The sequence below is a fragment of the Heterodontus francisci genome, chromosome 23 (assembly GCF_036365525.1).
Source record: "Heterodontus francisci isolate sHetFra1 chromosome 23, sHetFra1.hap1, whole genome shotgun sequence".
NCBI lineage: Eukaryota > Metazoa > Chordata > Chondrichthyes > Heterodontiformes > Heterodontidae > Heterodontus > Heterodontus francisci.
Window position 1 is genome coordinate 38,345,953 of NC_090393.1, and position 21,754 is coordinate 38,367,706.

Here is a 21,754-nt window from a genome sequence, read left to right on the forward strand (position 1 = left end):
CATATATTTCCCTACCACCTACCTATACTAGGGGCAATTTATAATGGCCAATTAACCTATCAACCTGCAAGTCTTTGGCATGTGGGAGGAAACCGGAGCACCCGGAGGAAACCCACGCAGACACAGGGAGAACTTGCAAACTCCGCACAGGCAGTACCCAGAATCGAACCCGGGTCCCTGGAGCTGTGAGGCTGCGGTGCTAACCACTGCGCCACTGTGCCGCCCCATATCAAAAAAAGGATGGTCCCAGCACTGACCTTTGGGGAACACCACTGTTTACCATTCTCCAGTCAGAAAAGCAACCGTTTACTACGTCTCGCTGTTTTCTGTCCGTAAAGCCAATTTTTTATCCAGTTGGACACTGACCCTCCTATTCCATGCGCTTCAGTTTTGTTAACCAGCCTTTCATGTGGTACCTTATCAAATGTTTTCTTAAAATCCATATAAACAACATACACCACATTCCCTTATCAACTTTCTCTGTTACTTTAGTCCATTTTTAAGCCACATTTCCATTATTGTCACTACATCATATTCCCATACTGCTATTTGTGCTTGTAGATCACCAGCCTTATTCACTACACTTAGTGCCTTTACACACATGTATTGTAATACTTTCTTTGCATTCCTCATAGTCCTTCTCCGTCCACTCCCATCTAATACGGAACTACTCCCTTCGCTAGTACTGCCTAATACACTCTCTCTGACCTCACCTAATACTTTGCTATTTTCTGCTCTAGTGCTATCTGTCTCTTTCAACTCTCTCTGTACATTGGTATTCCTCTCTTATATTAACATCCTGGTTTCCACAGCTCTGCCAAGTTAGTTTAAACCCTCCCCAATAGCACTAGCAAATGGCCCCACAAGGAAATTTGTCCCAGCTCTGTTCAGGTGCAACCCATCTGGCCTGTATAGGTCCCATCTTCTCCAGAACTGGCCCCAGTGCCCCAGGAATCTAAAGCCCTCCCTCCTGCACCATCTTTCCAACCACGCATTCTCCTATTTCTATACTCACTGGCGTGTGATACTGGGAGTAATCTGAGATCACTGCATTTGAGGTCCTGCTTGTTCATTTCTTGCCTAGCGCACTAAACTCTTTCTTAAACTCCCTCTTCCTACCTATTTTGTTGGTAACAATGTGGACCACGGCTTCTGGCTATTCACCCTCCACCTGCCCCCCCCCCCTTCAATGTGCTCTTAGCCACTCAGTGACATCCTTGACCCTAGCACAAGGGAGGCAACACACCATCCTGGATTCACCTCTGTGGCCATAGAAACGCTTGTCTGTTCCCCTGACTATCGAATCTCCTTTCACAATCGCTCTCCCAGTCTTCCTTGTAACTGCCTGTATAGCTGAACCACCTGTGGTTCCATGGCCTTGACTCTGGCCCCAGATAAACCATCACCTTCCTCCTTATTCAGAACTGAATACCAGTTGGAGAATGAGATGCATTCAGGGATCTCCTGCACTACCTGCCTGTTTCTTCTTGACTGTCTGGCGGTCACCCATTCCCTCTCTGCCTGTATACTCATAAGCTGCAGGGTGACCACATCCAGAAACATGCTATCCTCAAAACTTTCAACCTCACGGATGTACCGCAGTAACTGGTGCTGCTCAAGTTCAGATCAAGTGACGGAGCCTCTTCAGTGCTTTGCAGTTGCTCTCTCTCCTCTTCCTGGGGCTGCTGTGGCTGGGTAGGTGGTAGTTCTTGAGTGTCTGAAAGCAGAAAATCAGAAAGGGAAGGTTGGAGGTGAGCGCAGAGTAGGGTGGGAATCAAAAGGTCCATGGCGACACCATCTGCAGCTTGCTCATCATGTCAGATAGCAGATGAGTGTGAGCTGGGAGTTATAAAGGAACATAAGGCAGAAAGATGCTGTCATCCTCAATGTTCTCAGCAACATCGGATGCTCTGTCGCAGTTGGCCCCTTGATGCTGAGAACCATTTCCTGTGTAGGGCTCAAGAAATGCGGGGCACCCTTGCTCCCGCCAGTTCAGCTCTGCTTCCTTCTATTGTATGCTGCTCTTGACCTGCAAGAAAGAGGGAAGAATGTCACCGATTGTGTTGTACTGTGTCTGGATGATATGCCTGCCATGGCTGAGTAGCTGAAGGTATGTGGAGGCAGCAAGAGGTGAATGTGAGGCTGGCAGCATTGGTAGATGTGTGAGGGTGAGGTAGAGCGTCTGGATGTTAGGCATTAGCCCTGAGTGCTAGGGACTGCTGCTTGGTGAGTGATGGGTGTGTGGTGTATTGAGCGGTGTGAGAGGCTGGTGGAACAGTGGGTAGGAGATGTCATGTGAAGGTGTATTCACTGACCTTGACCACTCGCATGAGGTCATTGGATTTCTTGTGGCACTGCTGCCAGGTCCTTGGGTCGAGACTCTGGGAATTGAACTCCCTGGCCATCTGCTTCCACTCCCTTCTGAAGGTGTTCCTTGAGGGCCTCCTGGCCCCATGTGGAGCCATGGTATATCTCCAATTATCAGGGAAGATTGAGCAGGCTGGGGCTCTCTTTGGAAAAGAGCTTAAGAGGAGAATTGATAGAGGTATTTATAACTTTCAAAGGGTTCAATCAAGATAGATGTGGAGAATCCATTTCCACAGATTGCAGAACAAGGACGTATAACTATAAGAATGACCAGTAACAGATTAAATTAAGAATTTTGAGCAAGTTCTTTACACAGAGAGTACTGAGAATGTGGAACTCGCTGCCACATGGAGTGGTTGAAGATAGTTTAAATGCATTAAAAGGAAAAGCTGACACATACACGTGGGAAAAGGGATTAGAGAGATATGGGGCAGGGGAGAAAAAAGTGATTAGAGTTGAAGGAGGGTCATATGGCCACCAGCATAGGCAAGTTGAACTGTGGTCAGCTTTTGTGCTCTAGATACTATGGAATTTCTATGTAACTCAAATTTCAATGTCTTAAGTAATAACTTTTTTATTCTATCAGTTGCATTGAACTATTTTAACTCATCGATTTTTAACTAAACCATATAAAGGATATATTTTTCATTGTTCTCAAATTTTGGAAAAAGGTATTTGCATAAAGTAGTAAAGACTACACAGTGAGGCCTCCATTATCTACGCTTCAGTTGTCCGTTTTCCCTATCATATGAAAGCATGGACCTCTTGCAACAAGATCAGCTGTTCTACATTTTGCAGCCACCATAACTCCAGTCACCAGACTAACTACAGATCCAAGAAAGGCAGCCAAAAGTGCCAAAAACTACCACCCAGCCACAGTGGTGAGCACTAAAGGCAGCATGTGCTCACCTCCAGTGTTCAAAGTGAGCAGCCTCCATAGCCCTGACCTGTACGTATTGGTGGGGAAATTGTTTTTTTTTTTACAGGTTCTCTGGCAGGTCCTGCAGGTAGAAGTCAGGGGCGGGAATGTGCAGGAGCTGTATGCCACCAGAGTAGCTGATTAATGACAGCTGTGGCCATACCTGTTGATCATGCTGGCAGATGTACTGAGGCTGAATGATGTTGGGAGAGCACTGAGGCAGGTAGGTGGGGAGAGGCAGAGCAATTAGCAGTATAGTAATTTGGGGACCCTTGATTATGTTCTAGTTTCTACATGCCATGAGTCCTCACCATTGTGGTAGATAACAGAGAGTTCATTTCATACTTGTCTGTTTTTTCATTAGAATTAGAAAAAAAATGAATCATTGGAAATACTGCCCATTCTTGGGTATACCACAATTTATATGGTTAAATAGCTAGGAGAAAAGAGAGAAGAAAAATAATCTTGTAAAAAATATGTTAATCCCAAAGGGAGGAACAGTGCTATGAGGAAATAATTATCATTATTTTGTAGATCTGCTTTTGCCTTCTGCTTTTAATTGTGCTTAGCAATGTGCCACTTCTATTTTTAAAAAATCTCTGCTGCTTTAAATCCTATTTTTATTTGTGTAAATTTTATTTAGAAACATTTAATTTTATCGGAATTTAAGTTCTGATCAAGTTTAAACCACACATGACTGCCCTTAGATGTTGATTAGTGATAACTTATAATGTAACCCACTTAACATATTGGTGGTGCGATTAACCCAAGCCCATTCCGTCCAATGCAGGCAGCATGCAAACATCATTGCTACCTGCTGATTACCATGATTGAAGTGTGCAGCCAGCACTAAAAGCGCTGTTGAGTGGCTGCACGCCTCAGCAGAGAATTCAAATTCATGGGAGGCTAGCACCACTTAAAGCTAGCCTGTACCTCTTAGAAGTGGAAGTGGTTGGGGAATTGTGTCCAGGCAGGAAGAACACTGAAAAATGGTGCAACAGGGCAGAGAGCATGCTCCAGTGTTCTCTGTTGCAGCACTGGAGGCCTTGGAGCAGGAGGTGACAGGTCATGCATCCACAAGGGACCAGGAGGCCCACCAGACAAACACTGCAAACGCTTTGGGAGCAGATATCTGTCGCAGCCAATACCAGCAGTGTAGCCCCGAGAACTTGGTTGCAGTACCGCAAGAAGTTGAATGACCTCACACAAGTGGTCAGTGTATCTTCAAATGCCACGTCCTTACAACAAACCACCAGCCTCACACACTGCTCAATTTACCAACTCCATTTTGCTCACATACCAACAACCTCCATCCGTCACGATTCATACCTTACATTCATAGGTTCACCTCACCCTCACACACTTAGCACGGCTGCAAGCCTCACATCAAGCCTCACACCAGTTATTCAACCAATACAGGAACATCATCGAAATAGATTGCACCACACTTACTGGCACACTTCTCTGTCTCTTGCAGGACGAGGTGGTGGACAACAGCAGGCAGCAGCACCTAACCGGCGGGGGCAGGCACTGCTGCATGTCCACCCTGCTGGAGGAGATGGTTACGACCGAGGTCATGGCTAACAGTGGGGCTGAAACCATAGAAGATGATGTTATGCTCATACCTAAGTCCCTTCACATCCTACTACCCCCTCACCCCACAGCCTCATCTGATTTACAAGCTGCAGATGGTCTAAGGATGCACCTCTTGTCTTCCCTCACCCACCTCGCCACAACCCTAACCTTATGCCTTTGTCCTTTTAGATGCCTAACAACTACAAACTGGTTAACCAGTGTGCAGGAGGAAGAACTGGAAGAGGAAGAGGACCTATGATGAAGAAACATCATCACTTGATCACACACTTGCAGCCACAAGCTCAGATACTGACACTGCACATACTTTAGAAGGCAGCTTAGAGGCAGGCTGTACATATGGTGAGACACCAGGTATGAGTTGCCTGCAGGCAGGGCAGTGGGAAAGGGAGGGTGAGGTGGCACACAGGTTCTGCTGCAGACAGCTCAGGTGAGGACTTCGTTGGAGCAGCACACAGAAAAAGGCTGATGGCTATAGACACAGAAATGCTTGGTGCATCGGCACACTTGCCAGAAAGCCTGTGGTCATTGTCAAGGAGCATGGAGGAGTCTGGCACCAACCTTGTACACAGCTTTGTGCAGAGCTTGGAGCTCATTCTTTCCAGCATAAAAATGGTGGCTAACTCTGTACATACATACAAAGCAACACTAGTGGAACCCAACCATGATGCAGGGTCTGATGCTCGATGTCGCAGCTTCCATTGCAGCACAAGTAGAAGCCACCCAATGGCTGAGTGCTGCTGTGAAAGGTCCGACTGAAGTCACACAGGCTCAGCTTGTTGCCACTCAAGCTCAGACGACTGCCATTATGGCTGTGGATACCAGTGTGTAAAGGGGCTTGCAGTATCTCACAGCAGTGCAGCAATCTGTCCTCCAACACATTGCTAGGATTGCTGAGTCACCGCCCCAGTGGAGTGGTAGTTGCTCTGTGGAGAACAAATGTGCTAGCCTTTCTCAGCATAAGAACATTTATCCTCCCATCACTGCCACTCCACCTGTATCCTTGCCAGACAGCCAGCCAGCTGCCGCCCATGCCAAGCTGGTGCAGTCCAAAGCAGGGCCTTCTAGGGCCAGAGCTGCTCAAGATCATCCTGCAAGGCTATCTACCGTTTCCCTACTGAAAATCAGCAGCCTTCCGGCAGCCATGCTGCAGCTTCTGTGGTAGCACTGCATAAGAGCACTAGGACAGGCAAAGACTAATGGAATGCACAAGGGTGATTAGTTGGCTTTTGCATGAAATATTGTATACTTTGATTTATAAAGGTGTTTTTTAACAATTATTTTCATGGGATGTGGGCATCGCAAGGCCAGCATTTGTTGCCCATCCCTAATTGCCCTTGATAACTGAGCGGCTTGCTAGACCATTTCAGAGGGTAGATAAGAGTCAGCCACATTGCTGTAGGTCTGAAGTCACATGTAAGTAGGGATGGCAGATTTCCTTCCGTAAACCATATGGGTTTTTACAACAATCAATGATAGTTTCATGGCACCATTACTGAGACTAGCTTTCAATTCCAGATTTTTATGAATTAATTGAATTTAAATTCCACCTGTTGTCGTGGGATTTGAACCTGTATCCCAGGGCATTAGCTTGGGCCCCTGAATTAGTAGTTCAGTGATATTACCACTACACCACCACCTCCCCTTGGTTTGGAATGTTTGTTTTGTGGTGGCTTTTATTTCAGCATTGTAGCCAAGAGGTCATTGTGATAGTCTACAACAGAGGGAAAGTAAGTGTGGGACTGTTGTTGAATGGAGAATTGGCGTTGCATGCACTGGTACCGCAGTCAAATGAGTCGATCACAGTAGGTCAACACAGTCGGAAACAGGGATTTGTTGGTAGCCGCCTCCCTGCCTCTTCCTCCTCCTCCTCCTCAGCCGCTCTCCATATACCTGGTGACGAGGACTGTGCCTTGATGATATGAAGGTTGTGCAGGGTGCAACAACCACGACATATTGTGACACTAGCTCTGGCGAATACTGCAGGTCTCCTGCAGAGCGGTCCAGGTAGTGGAAGCATTGCTTAAGTACCGCAATGGACTGCTTATCCCTTGTGGCAGCATAGCTCACATTATAGGCATGCTCCCCACATATGAATGGACTGCTCACCAGAGTCATGTGTCAGGGAGCCAGCAGATAGCTCTTGTCGCCCAGTATTCAGCCTCTGATATGTCATGGTGGCTCAAATGTTGATACGGTGGACTTATGTAGAATGAGGGCATCATGACTACATCCAGGATAGCAATGACCTGCATGATAGCAAAATATGGTTGCACACCAGCTAAACATTGAGGGAGTGAAACCCTTTCCAGTTGCTGTACATCTCTGCTGTGCAGGTACTGCATGTAAATTCAATGTGTGTGTGGTCAATGGCACCCTACACTATGGGGAAGCCTGATAGCCCAGCAAAGCCACGTGTTCAGTCCTCCTCCTCCACCTTTTAAATAGCGCTGGTGGGTGCTTCCTGCTGCTGAACGCATGTTCAGCAATAAGAAAAGAGGGTACTAGCAGGAGCATTGAGGTCAAAAATGGCATCAAATCAGTGTTACACACTGACTGATGTCATAATCTGCCTACTCTGCATTATTTCCAATACACGCTTCCAAGTGTCCCTGCTATCAGCCTGCTGTGATGATTTCTAAATGATTCTAAAACTGAGTTTATTTTTCATAATAATCAGTTGTAACTTCTCAGATTTTTTTTCTTATTTAGGTTGTACTTACTATCATTGTTGCCTTTATTTTGGATGCATTTCTATTCCGCATGAACTACAGTAGAAAAAATAAAGATGAGGAAGGTATGTCATCTATATGAATTTCCATTACTGATACTTTATTTTTGCTGTTTTGTCTTTTATCTTAATGTTACTTGTGTTCAGTTTTTGTTTTGTACTTAAATGTGATCAGTTAATACCAAAGATTGGTATAGTGGGTCATGCTCTAATTTTATGCTTTTTGCAACAAGATTTTGTATGTACTTTGCATTCTGATCTTTTGTCTACAACAGATGAAAATGGAATTGTTTTTGAGACTGAGGTGGACAAAGAGGAAATTGATAGACTTCTTGAGTTCAACAGACAGAACGGGTCCCCATCTTCTGAGATTTCCGGACTTTTTAAACTGTCATCTCGAATGGCAAACAATGATGTACGTATTTATGCAAAATCCAGTTTCCCTTTCTTGCATTCATCATTCCTCTTTTGTTTGAATGTTAAGTATTTGTCATTATTCCTTAATAATTATTAAATGTAGGTAATATTGCGATTTCTAAATCTACATCTGTCCTACATATCCAGGATGACTAAAGGAATATATAGGCAGCAACAGACATTTTTATTTTGTGGATTGGTGGAGTGGGGATGTTTTTTATTTTGATATTATCTCATGTCCTGTGAATGTAAGCAAGTCAAATAGCCTGAAAAGAACTGTGTTCCTTTCCAACTGTGTATTGCTGGGTTTGCCTTTTTTTATTTGTGTAGTATCATATTTCATGGAATGTTAACTTTGAAATAATTAAGAAATATGTCAAGACCCTTGCCATCCATGAACTTATTGAAGATGATTGCATCGACATCATGGCCTTAATAAAAACCTGGCTGAGGGGTGATGACTCCTTTCCCCTTAATGAAGCCTCCCCACCTGGCTACATCTTCCACTACTTGCCCTGCCAAGACTGGCGCGGTGGTGGTGTGGCGCTTATCACCAGATCACACCTTGGCCTGACCCCCTACTCCTCTGGCACTTTCTCCTCTTTTGAGCATCTCACCTTGTTCCACCCCTCTCGCCTCTCATTCAAAATCATTGTTTCTACCACCCTCCCAAGTACATTTAAAATTCTCTTGCTGAGCTTCTTGTTACAACCAAGGCAGGAGGAGTGCACTGTTAATTCAGTCCCACTTCTGCACAGGCCACAGCATATTTCTTAAATTTTCCCACTTACTGAAACAATCAGATATGATATTTTCCCTAGAAAAGAACACACTAACCAGGTTTTTTTACTGAACAGCAAAATTGACAGCTTAATATAGAATAAATAAAATGAAGTAAAACATAAACACACAGATCATTTTTTTAAATTCCAATATTAAATTTTAAAAGTTCCCTTTTTTTATCTTAGCAGCTTAACGCACGCACACATATATGTGTACTGGTTACAATTAACAAGGGATTTTTGGATCAGAGCTCTGTTACAGCCAAAAAGCATTTGGGTTAACTACTTGCTCATTTTTGAAGGAAACAGCAGATGAGATATGTTGTTCCAAACTGGCATACACTCTAACTTTGACTTTCTATTCATCACAACATTTCTGCAGCTTCTGATTTGCTCAACCACACCCACACCTCCACCTATGATGCCCTAGTCCACAATAAAATCCTTCCTTCTCCCACCCTGGCCAGTCCCCCAGTATGGCCCTCATGTCCACTTCCTTATGTCCAAGGGATGCAGACTTGACAGGATATGGGAGACATCTGGTTTATCCATACACTGCCAAATCTGGCTGGACCAGATAAAATACTTTCGGGTCCTGCTCTTGTCTGCTAAAATGGCTCACTGTTCTAGTATCATCCTAGAATGCAAAGATAACCCCAGCTTCTTTTCTCTACTGCATACCGCATTCTTAAACTTCTCTCCCTTGTTCCTTCCATTGTCATCTCCTACAATAAGTGCAAGGAGCTCACGGATTTCTTTGTCACTAAGATGGAGACCTTCCAATTAGCTTCCTCTGCCAGGTTCCTTCCTCCAATAGACCACCTGGCCAAATTCCTCTAATGCTTCCCCCCTGCCCTAGCCCTGAACTCACATCTTTCTCTAGTTTCTCTCCTATCTCTCCCCATGTCCTCTCTGAGCTTATCTTGGCGATGTGAGCCACCTCCTGCTCTCTCGATCCTGTTTGCAATAAACTGCTGAGCACCCAACTTCCCTCCTGATCCTATGTTAGCTGATAGTGTTAACAGTTATCTCTCTTCAAGTGTTGTCCCTGTCTCCTTTTAAATCTGCCGTCATCACCTCTCTCCTCAATAAAACAATACTTGACCCCACTGTCCTTTCAAACTACTGTCCCATCTCCAACCTCCCTTTCCTGACCAATGTCCTTGAATGTGTGGTTGCCTCTCAAATCCATTTCCACCTTTCCCAGAACTCCATGTTGAATCCCTCCAATCAGATTTCTGCGCCTGCCACATTACTGAAACAGCTCTATCAAAGTCACAAATGGGGGTGAATTTTACAGACACCCTGATGTCCGGGATCATGGCGGGGTGGGGGGGCAGGAAAATGCCTCCAGGAGAGGCCCACCATGGGCCTCGACACCGGGGAGGCCCGGCCCCATATTGACGGCAACGGCAAGGCCTTATGGTGGCTACCCCGCAACCCCCTCCACCGGCGCTCGGTAGTGGGAGCTACATCTGAATATGTTAATTAATTTAAATTAACGAATAAATGACTTACCCGCTCCCGCCATCTGCTCCGGTGTGATATTGTTGCTGGTGGCTGGCACTCCCGCATCTTTGAATCACTGTCTGGGGATCTGAGGTAGAACACTGGTGGGGAGGGGGGAGCAGGTACGTTTTTCAGTGCAGGAGGGGCGGGAGTGGTGTCAAAGTAATTTAATTGGTCTCGGGGGTGGTGGGAAGGGGTAAAGTTTAAAGTTTATGAACTTTGGGGGACTGAAGGTCAGAAGCACAAGGTAAGTGTTTTGGGTGGGGGAAAGGGCTAGTAATGAATTTTATGGTCATCGTGGGGGTGGGAGAGGTTTGGGATAACTTTATTTAACGTTTTAAAGACACTTTCCTTTAAATATTTAATTAAATGAAAAGGCTCGAAGCCCTTTAAAAATGGCGTCAGTGCCTGTTTAAAGGCTGCTGACACCATTGCCGGGGACAGACTGTCGCCCCATCCATATCAGCGGGGGGCGGATGCGGTCTGCCTCATTTAAATGAGCTGCCACATTTTAATATCGCAGCGGCTCCGCGACATCTGGTCCGCGTGGGCAGACTGCCATAGTTTATGTCCGCTGTCTAAAATGCAGCCCATGACATCTTATGTGACTGTGACAAAGGTAAACTTTTCCTTCTCGGCCTGTCTGTCAACCTTTGAAATGGTTGAGCACACCATCCTTCTCCAACACCTCTCCACTGTCATCCAGCTGCATGGGACTGCTCTCACCTGGTTCCATTCTTATCTGTCTAATCGTAGCCGGACCACCACTTGCAATGGCTTCTCTTCCAGCTCCCACACTGTTACCTCTGGTGTCCCGCAAGGATATATCCTTTCTCCCCTCCTGTTTCTCATCTATATGCTGCCCCTCGGTGACATCATCCATAAGCACAGCATTATTTTTCACATGTATGCTGATGACACCCAGCTCTGCCTCACCACCACCTTTTTTGATCCCTCCACTGTTGCTAAGCTATCAGATGACCTATCTGCCATTCAGTACTGGAGGAACAGAAATTTCATCCAGTTAAATATTGGGAAGACTGAAGCCATTGTTTTTGGTCCCCGCTCCAAATTCCATTCCAATGCTACCGATTTCCTCCCTCATTCTGGAAACAGTCTGAGATCAAACCAGTCTGTTCCCAACCTTGGGACGGGATCTCTCTTAGATCGTGAAGGCAGGAAAGGGACCAGGCAGTCTCTTAACCCGCCCCCAGGTTTGGCGTGCTGGTTTCCCAACGTGAAACCGGCATGCTCAGAGTTCAAATGATCACATCGGGAGCGGGATGTGGCAAGCCAACCGCTTTATGTAGATGGCCACTTAAGGCCATTCTTTAAAGAGCTTGTCAGCTCGTTGAAGGGCCAGTTTTATGTTTTGCTTCTAAGGTGCAGGTTCAACGCACCGTCCATACCGGGACATGGAGGAGGAGGCAGTGACACAGCAGGGAGCAATCTGGAATGCCAGGACAGAAGCGAGAGGTAGAATTGAAGAGGGAAGGCTCATAAAAAGCTCTCATTCACTGGCACCCAGTTGTGCTCACTGTACTGTTGACGAGGGAATTTTGGGGGTCTGGGTTGGTGTTCCATGGAGAGGGATGGGGGGTGGGGGGGTGGTGGAGGCGGGGGAGGAACGGTCCATCTGCTGATGGGTCTCACAGACTCATGCCAGGGCTGGGGAAAGAGGTCAGGAGACTCCACATTCTACTGCCAACAAAGAAAGGGCATTAGAGGAAATGGGATCAAACTTCTCTGAACTTGCTCCAACCAGCAATGAGGAGCAGCATCTGCTGGAGCACAGGCAGATCCCTGGGCAACAGGGGTGAAGGGATCAGGACAGAAAGGCTGGAAGGCTCCAGACTGTCTACCTTACACAATCTTCACCAGTACACTCCATCACTCTGCTAACCCTCACTTCCCATTCTCTTGTGTCTCGCCAACATGAAATGAAAACACACAAGTCAGCCTTAGTGCAACAACTTTCCCAGTGCTTCGACACTTAATATTTCACTATTATTTACTTCAGAAACACTCAAGTGACCCACGAAGTGACATTACCGATGCAGTGGCCTGCGCTCATGGCCACTCCTATGAGGTGCTCCCCCTATGGCTCAGGATGAGGGGACTACCTGCTGATGCCTAACTGGGCCTGAGATACCCATGGCAGTCAGCCTTGGCATGGAGGTGCCTAGGAGGCACCTCCAAAGGTTGCTGCACGATCAGTGATGCGGGGCCAGCCTCTGTCACAGGGCGTGACTCCACAAATGCTTTGCCTGTCGGAGATGCTATGGAGGGCAGATGAGGAAGACGGTGCCCCGTGAAGGGTGGGCCCCTTAACATCATTTGTCGCATCCTCGGCCCTCTCATGGTCCCCTTGATCGCTGGCGGGGACCACTAGCTGAGGTGCAGCTGGCATTCACTATGCTTCATTGTGCCACTGACTGGTCAATGCTACAGACTGCAGTATGCATTCCATGCATGTCAGTGCGCTGTTCCTGCATCCACTTTGAGTGCTGCCACACATGACTCTCCATGCGGTTGACCATTCTTTCAACAGAGGAGCTCATGTGCTCAAAGCACTGAGATATTGTGAAACACATGAGATGAATGGACTCCTCCATTCTCATCCTATGACTCTTCAGTGCTTCAGGTAACTCTGACATGTGGGCACACATCTCATGCTGGTTCTCACATAGAGCTGCCTGTTTCGTGACTCCCTAGGCTCTGCATCTCCACCCTGCTGAGCAGGGCTGGCCCTATCCTCCATCCTCTGTCTCCCCTGAATCCTTCAGCTCTGGTGTGTGGTGCGCTTCACTCTATGCCACCCTCTCTAATAATAACCCACCAAGTGCAAGAATCTACGCTGGTGGAGGGTGTGCAGGAAATGTGTGATGCCGCAGGTTCTGAAGTGTCATCCTCTTCTGAATCCTCGGGAAGTTGTTGTCTTTGAACTCCTGCCCCTCCGCGGCTGGCCCTGTGGGAGACATAACAGAAGATGGTTATGAGCAATCAGGACAGTCAACAGATGTTCACACTGCTAAAAACAATGAAACAGCTTATGCATTCACAGCTCGTTGCACGGGGTGTATTGACATACATCCCCTAAACATGGAGATGTTGAGATGTTTTCACCCTGTCGACAGTGTACTGTCATTTCTCTGTCCCCAGTGTCTCTGTGACTTAATGCTCTGGCCAGGTCAAGGGCCAGCTCCTCAAAGTGCAACAACGACACTATCTGTGGCAGTCCACCATCCAGGCGTCCCCTCTCATTTTCCTTGGTGTTCAATCCCTTTGGCCCGCGAGGTGAATAAAGATGTAGTTAGGACAATGCCTTTCTCCCTCACCAGTCACTGCTTTTCAGTTGCATACGCTACTGCAGTCTGCACTCCAGCCTCCTGTCCAGCTGCACCAGGGTTCTGACCTATGCTTATCGATCATCAATGCTACTGAGCACACATCTCTCCCATGGTCAGGCAATCTCTATGCGCCCTCAGTATGCGCCTCTCTTTTGCACTATGGTGACTGCTGACCAGGAGGCATGCAATCTGGGTCCATCTTTTGACTCACCTGTCCAGACCTGAGAAGGTCATTGAAATATTTCCAGTATTGCACCCATTTCCTCCTCACCACTCCTCTGCTGCTGACTTTGTTAGCCACCCACAGCCGAGCCCTGTTGGTGAGCCTTGCAGGCTTTCTGTTCCCACTGGCAGGAAACAGGATGTTTCTTCTCTCAGTCACCGCCGCCAGCAACACCTCCAGTGAGGCGTTTGAAAACGGTGGGCTGCCTGGCACAGGGAGCCTCCTTTCTCAATGCCCTTTGCTTTTCACTTTCATCCTTGTCTTGGGTGAATAGCAACCTCAGCAGTCATAGAGTTATACAGCACAGAAACAGGCCCTTCGGCCCATCGTGTCCATGCCAGCCATCAAGGACCTATCTATTCTAATCCCATTTTCCAGCACTTGGACCATAGTCTTGTATGCTATGGTGTTTCAAGTGCTCATCTAAATACTTCTTAAATGTTGTGAGGGTTCCTGCCTCTACCACCCCCCTTCAGGCAGTCTGTTCCAGATTCCAACCACCCTCTGGTTGAAAAAACTTTTCCTCAAAACCCCTCTAAACCTCCTGCCCCTTACTTTAAATCTATGCCTCCTGGTTATTGACCCCTCCGCTAAGGGAAAAAGTTTCTTCCTGTCTACCCTAGCTATGCCCTTCAGAATTTGTATACCTCAATCAGGTCACCCCTCAGCCTTCTCTGCTCTAAGGAAAACAACCCTAGCCTATTCAGTCTCTCTTTATAACTGAAATGTTCCATCTCAGGCAGCATCCTGATGAATCTCCTCTGCACCCTCTTCAGTGCAATCATATCCTTCCTATAGTGTGGCGACCAGAACTGTACACAGTATTCCAGCTGTGGCCTAACTAGTGTTTTATACAGTTCCATCATAACCTCCCTGCTCTTATATTCTATGCCTCGGCTAATAAAGGCAAGTATCCCATATGCTTTCCTAATCACCTTATTTACCTGTGCTGTTGCCTTCAGTGATCTATGGACATGTGCACAAATGTCCCTTTGTACTTCCTAGGGTCCTACCATCCATTGTATATTCCGTTGCCTTGTTAGTCCTCCCAAAATGCATCACCTCACACTTTTCAGGATTAAATTCCATTTGCCACTGCTCTGCCCATCTTACTTGCCCATCTATATCGTCCTGTAATCTAAGGCTTTCCTCCTCAGTATTTACGACACCACCAATTTTCGTGTCATCTGCGAACTTACTGATCATACCTCCTATATTCACGTCTAAATCATTAATGTACAGTACAAACAGCAAGGGTCCCAGCACCGATCCCTGCGGTACCCCACTGGTCACAGGCTTGCAATCGCAAAAGCAACCCTTGATCATCACCCTCTGCCTCCTGCCACTAAGCCAATTTTGGATCCAATTTGCCAAGTTGCCCTGGATCCCATGGGCTCTTACCTTCTTGACCGATCTCCCATACGGGACCTTATCAAAAGTCGTTTTGAAGTCCATATAGACTACATCAACTGCTTTACCCTCATCTACACACCTAGTCACCTTGAAAAATTTAATCAAATTTGTTAGACATGATCTCCCCTGACAAAGCTATGCTGACTATCCTTGATTAATCCCTGCCACTCCAAGTGGAGATTAATCCTGCCTCTCAGAATTTTTTCCAATAGTTTCCCTACCACTGATGTTAGACTCACTGGCCTGTAACTATCTGGTTTATCCCTGCTATCCTTGAATAATGGTACCACATTCGCTGTCCCCCAGTCCTCTGGCACCTCCCCTGTGGCCAAAGAGGATTTGAAAATTTGTGTCAGAGCTCCTGCTATCTCCTCCCTTGCCTCACGTAACAGCCTGGGTTACATCTCATCTGGGCCTGGGGATTTGTCCACTCTTAAGCCGCTAAAACTGCTAATACCTCCTCCCTTTCAATGCTAATTTGTTCAAGTATATCACAGTCCCCCTCCCTGATCTCTACACTTACATCATCCTTCTCCATAGTGAACACAGATGAAAAATAATCATTTAAAACCTCACCTACGTCCTTCGGCTCCACACACACATTGCCACTTCAATCCCTAATGGGCCCTACTCTTTGCTTAGTTATCCTTTTGCCCTTAATATACTTATAAAACGCCTTAGGATTTTCCTTCATCTTGCCCGCCAGGGTTTTTTCATGCCCCCTCTTTGCTCTCCTTTATTACTTTTTTAAGTACACTTTCTATACTCCTCTAGGGCCTCCGCTGTTTTCAGCCCCCTGAACCTGCCATAAGCATCCTTTTTTTTCTTATCCAATCCTCTATATCCCTTGACATCCAGGGTTCCCTGGACTTGTTGATCCTACCCTTCACCTTTACGGGAACATGTTGGCCCTGAACTCTCACTATTTCCTTTTTGAATGACTCCCATTGGTCTGATGTAGACTTTCCTACAAGTTGCTGCTCCCAGTCCACTTTGGCCAGATCCTGTTTTATCATATTGAAATCAGCCTTCCCCCAATTTAGTACCTTTATTTCCGGTCCATCTTTGTTCTTTTTCTTAACTACCTTAAATCTTACAGAGTTATGGTCACTATCCCCGAAATGTTCTCCCACTGACACTTCTACCACTTAACCGGCTTCATTCCCTAAGATTAGGTCCTGTACCGCCACTTCTCTTGTAGGATTTTCTACGTGCTGGCTTAAAAAGCTCTCCTGGATGCACTTTAAGGATTCCGCCCCTTTAAGTCTTTTGCACGAAGCCTAGCCCAGGTAATATTGGGGAAGTTGAAATCCCCTACTATTATTACCCTATTATTTTTACACCTCTCTGCGATTTGCCTACATATTTGCTTCTCTATCTCTCCTTAACTGATTGGAGGCCTGTAGTACACTCCCAGCAAAGTGATTGCCCCTTTTTTAAGTTCTACCCATATGGCCTCATTTGAGGAATCTTCTAAGATATCATCCTTCCTTACTGCAGTAATTGACCCCTTGATCAATAGTGCAAAGCCACCTCCTCTTTTACACCCCTCCCCCTATCACGCCTGAAGATTCTAAACCCTGAATATTGAGCTGCCAGTCCTGCCCTTGCCTCAACCATGTCTCTGAGCAATAATATCATATTCCCATGTGTTAATCAACGCCCTCAATTCATCTACCTTACTTGTAAGACTCCTTGCTTTAAAATAGATGCAACCCAGCCTTGCATTATTCGTTTGTGACTTAACAGGTCTATATTTGTCTGCCATCCAGACTGACTTAGTTTCTCTTCTATATTTGGCTGTGCATCACCCCTTACTGTACCTCCACTCTGTACCCCATCCCCCTGCCAAATTAGTTTAACCCCCCCAACAACACTAGCAAACCTCCCTGTAAGGATGTTGGGCCTGTTCCGGTTCAGGTGCAACCCGTCTGACTTGTACAGGTCCCACCTTCGCCAGAAACAGACCCAGAGATCCAGGAAACTAAAGCCCTCCCTCCTGCACCATCTCTTAAGCCTCGCATTCATCTACTCTATCCTCCTATTCCTATACTCACTGGCATGTGGCACTGGGAGTAATCCAGAGATTACAGCCTTTGAGATCCTGTTTTTTAATCTGCTATCTAGCTCCCTAAATTCTTGTTGCAGGACCTCATCCCTCTTTCTACCTATGTTGTTGGTACCAATGTGAACCACGACCTCTGACTGTTCACCCTGCCCCTTCAGAATGTCCTGCAGCCACTCCTCGACATCCTTGATCTGAGCACCAGGGAGGCAACATACCATCCTGGAGTCACGTTTGTGGCCACAGAAACGCCTATCTGTACCCCTTATGATAGAATCTCCTATCACTATAGCTCTCCCACTCTTTTTCCTCCCCTCCTGTCCAGATGAACCATCCGTGATGCCACAGACATGGCTCTTGCTGCATTCCCCCAAGAAGCTATCTCCCCCAACAGTATCCAGAGCAGAAAATCTGTTAGGAGGGAGATGGACCCGGGGGACTCCTGCACTACCTGCCTAGTTCTTCTACTCTGCCTGGCGGTCACCCATTCCCTTTCTGCCTCAGCAGTCTTTACCTGCGGTATGACCACCTCCCTGTACGTGCTATCCACAATGATTTCAGCCTCGCAGATGCTCCACAGTGTCCCCAGCCACTGCTCCAGATCCGAAATGCGGATTTTGAGTAGCTGCAGCTGGAGACACTTCCTGCACACATGTTGATCTTAGACACTGGAAGTGTCCCTGACTTCCTAGATTGCACAGGAGGAGCACCCCAGGCTGCCAAGCTGCACTGCCATGACTTACCTTTAATTTACTCCCTTAAATTGCTCAAAAATTAGAGATTATTTACACTAACAACCTTGATTCCCTAAAAAAACGATACTTACTATAAATTTTTAAAAAACTGTAGACTTTATCTTTTCGTTTAGATCGGGCCCGCCGCTGTCTATACCCTGCCCTCTTCCCGCCACTGCTAATTGGGAGGCAAATGCGACTCTAAGTCAATTACCTCTTTTGCATTTCATAATTGCAACACGTACACATTGCACACAAGGTCAGGACCGAGAAATGACAGACATCAGAGTCCCGAAATAAAAACAAGAAATGCCGGAACCACTCAGCAGGTCTGGCAGCATCTGTGGAAAGAGAAGCAGAGTTAACGTTTCGGGTCAGTGACCCTTCTTCCGAACTTTGGTTTTTGTTTTTATTTCAGATTTCCAGCATCCGCAGTATTTTGCTTTTATTATCAGAGTCCCGACCCTGGAATGTAAATCCTACCCTTGGTATCACACTTTACCCCGAGATGAGCTTCTGACCTTATATTTGCACCATCACTAAGACTGTCTATTTCTACCTGAGTAACATCGCCTGACTTCACCCCTGTCTCAGCTCATCTGCTGCTGAAACCTTCATTCATGCCTTTGTTACCTCTAGACTTGACTATTCCAATGCACTCCTGGCTGGTCTCCCACTTTCTACCCTCCGTAAACTTGAGGCCATCCAAAACTCTGCTGCCTGTGTCTTAACACACACCAAGTTCTGTTCACCAGTTACCCCTGTGCTTGTTGACCTACATTAGCTCCCAGTCAAGCAAAGTCTTGATTTCAAAATTCTCATCCTTATTTTCACATCGCTCCATGGCCTCGCCCCACTCTACCCTATCTCTGTAACCTCATCCAGCCCACCAACCCTCCAAGATATCTGCATTCCTCTAATTTTGGCCTCTTGAGCATCCCCAGTTTTAATCGCTCCACCATTGGTGGCGACGCCTTCAGTTGCTTAGGACCCAACCTCTGGAAAGTCCTCCCTACACCTCTCTGCCTCTTCACCTTGCTTTCCTCCTTTAAGGCGCTCCTTAAAACCTATCTCTTTGGCCAATCTTTTGGTCATCTGACCTAATGTCCCCTTGTCTGGCTCGGTGTCATACTTCCTTTTATAATGCTCCCGTGAAGCACCCTGGGATATTTTATTGCATTAAAGGCTCGACATAAATACAAGTTGTTATCTCAAATTGAATACAAAATTTGACAAGTTACATGTTTACCACCAGGTAGCTGTTTTAACACATGTATGACATTCACTTTGACAGATGATGTAATCATGACATGCTTTCATGATCATCTATTAACATAAATTATTTTTAACTCCTGCAATGTCTTAACGAGTTTATTTAGAAAGCACTGAGCCATGCAGACTCAGAGAGTCTTGAATCCAATCTTTAGTTGCTGCTGACTTACCCGGTTATAGCATCGGCATTACAAAATGTCATGGGGATAGAAGAATCAAGACAAGGTTCCTGCATGTGAGCATTATGTAGTGGTCTCTGCTGCAAGTGCACAGTGGACATTGGGTGAGGCAAGATGCATCATAACTGTGATACCCTTTTCCCTCATGGTTGAATAGCTTGCTGTCAAGGCTAACTCATGAACAATGGTCATCTTGGGCGAGGCAATGGAAGGTGGCAAGCATTCTTGGAAGTGTATCCTTGCAAGGTGTACAAACCTTCAGTAGAGGAGGAAGGAAAGGAAGGGGAGAAAATTGTGGGGGAAAATTAAAATGTTTTAGCAGTGTATAAATGTTTTATTTTTAACTCCCCAGCCTTAATAGTTGGATGTTTGCTTGTTTCCCTTACAAAATGTTCTTAGAATGACTTGGGTCAGGTCATACAGTACAGAGTTTGCGAAGAAGAAGACCTGAACAGCCCAAAGAGCCTTTTCTCACCCCATTCTTAACATTCTTATGACATTGGTTTGAATCTGTAGCAGTCCATATGGTGAGCCCCTGATTTAAGCCATTCCCCAAGAAAAGGGGCAGTTTGAAAGCTTTTCACCTTTGCTGTTCTTACATACGACTTAATGCACCCCTCGAAGTGGTAATTATGGTAGCTGATCTAGAAGCAAGTTGCCGGCTTCTACTTTTTGCTGGGAATGTTGTATGGCATTGGATGTACCGAAAAGGAAGGAGAAAGGGAAGATAATCACCAGGACCATTGATGAGTATACCTGTTAACTATTAACTGTTTCATATTGAGGGGAATTTTAAACCCCAAAAATTGTTGAGTTTGAGTTAGGTGGAGTGTGAAAATTAAAAAATCTGAAACCTGACCCCCAACCTGCCCACTTCTGATTTTGAAGGGGGCGGGTAATGCAGGAAGTGGGTTGGTCATTTAAACATTATAATAAGGCTGCATACCTCAGAATTAGCCATTATTTTCAATGTAACCCAGACTGGCCTAGTTTCCCAGACCTCGAGCCAATTGTTGACTAAGGGAAGCCAAGTACTTCTGCATCCAGAGGTAAGTGCCTTTCCACTAACATGCTGGATCCAGTTGACCTGCTTCATCCACCCTGCTGATCTAACACATCCCTACTCCTGAAGCCTCATTTCTTCTATCACCCATCCTTCCGATCAACCCCACCTCGCCATTCCACTTCCCCCGCCCCTCCTGCCACCCCCCATCCAAGGCTCCTGATTGTCCCCTGCCCACCTGCTTCCCAAGGCTTCCAATCTCCAACACCTACTTTTCTAATCCCATTGCCCCTCCACCCTGAGGCCTCCACTACCAACCCCTTCTAATCTCCCCAAGTGGCCTCTGCTCTCCTCAAACCTGAGGCCTTTCCAATCGCTTCCACAACCGAGTTTCCCGATCTCTTTTCCCCCGGCCCCACCAAGGTCTCCGATACATCCATTCCTTCCTTTTTGCTCCCTGGCTGTGACCTAGTGTCGAAAGCCTCCGCCCGGCCTGACAGCCAGCCAGCTTGCCCCTCAACATGCCTTCCTGTGATCAGGAAACGGAGGCAGAAAATGTTAACAAATTCGTTTCATTAGAATCGGTAGGATCTGAGGGAAATCCATTCTTGCGTGTTTTCCAACCTCAAAACAGCCCCTCCCTCCTCCCAGTCCGCTTCCTCCCCACCTCTGAGCTAATATCGGGGTCTATGTGTTTCGTGTCTGAAGTAACGTCTTTTTCAAGAGGACATTTAGGACTGTCTTAATCTTTATAAAATGAAACTATTTCTTGTTTTATTACAGCAGCTTAAAATGGTTTTTATTGGTAGAAGATTAAGAACTAAAAGTGATCTGAGCATTAAAATGTATGAAGAGGAGATTCAGGTATGACAATCTTTACAATGATGTGCACTATGTTATGTTTACCAAATGGACAAACCCATTTAGATAATTTGACTTGCTGAAAATAGAGACATGTTGTCGAAGCTTTTCGTCCTGCACTCATCAGGACAATACGCAAGAATAACCAATGTAAGGGAAAACAACAACTTATACTGCATGAGAAGAGAGTGCTGATTGGTCGGCAAGTGAACTCTGATGGGCAGAGGCGCCGCCATGGGTAATGCACCAGTCTACGGTGACTGACGGTTAACTGCCAAGCTTTGTTTGAAATTTAAACCAGGCAGTTTAACTCTGATTGGTCAAGGCATTGCCCTG

At 46.2% G+C, this 21,754-nt stretch overlaps 1 protein-coding gene across 3 annotated transcripts in view; it reads left to right on the top strand.

Annotated features, from left to right (window-relative positions):
• The window catches only part of tpcn1 (two pore segment channel 1), a 149,656-nt gene that overhangs the window by 120,930 nt on the left and 6,972 nt on the right, over positions 1-21,754 (top strand). For 2 of the 3 annotated variants that reach the window (XM_068055114.1, XM_068055117.1), the window contains exons 24-26: positions 7,592-7,676; positions 7,886-8,025; positions 21,341-21,421. In XM_068055114.1, the coding sequence (XP_067911215.1) occupies positions 7,592-7,676; positions 7,886-8,025; positions 21,341-21,421 (306 nt within the window). The remainder of the gene's footprint in view (positions 1-7,591; positions 7,677-7,885; positions 8,026-21,340; positions 21,422-21,754) is intronic. The other variant, XM_068055116.1, reaches the window with a different exon arrangement.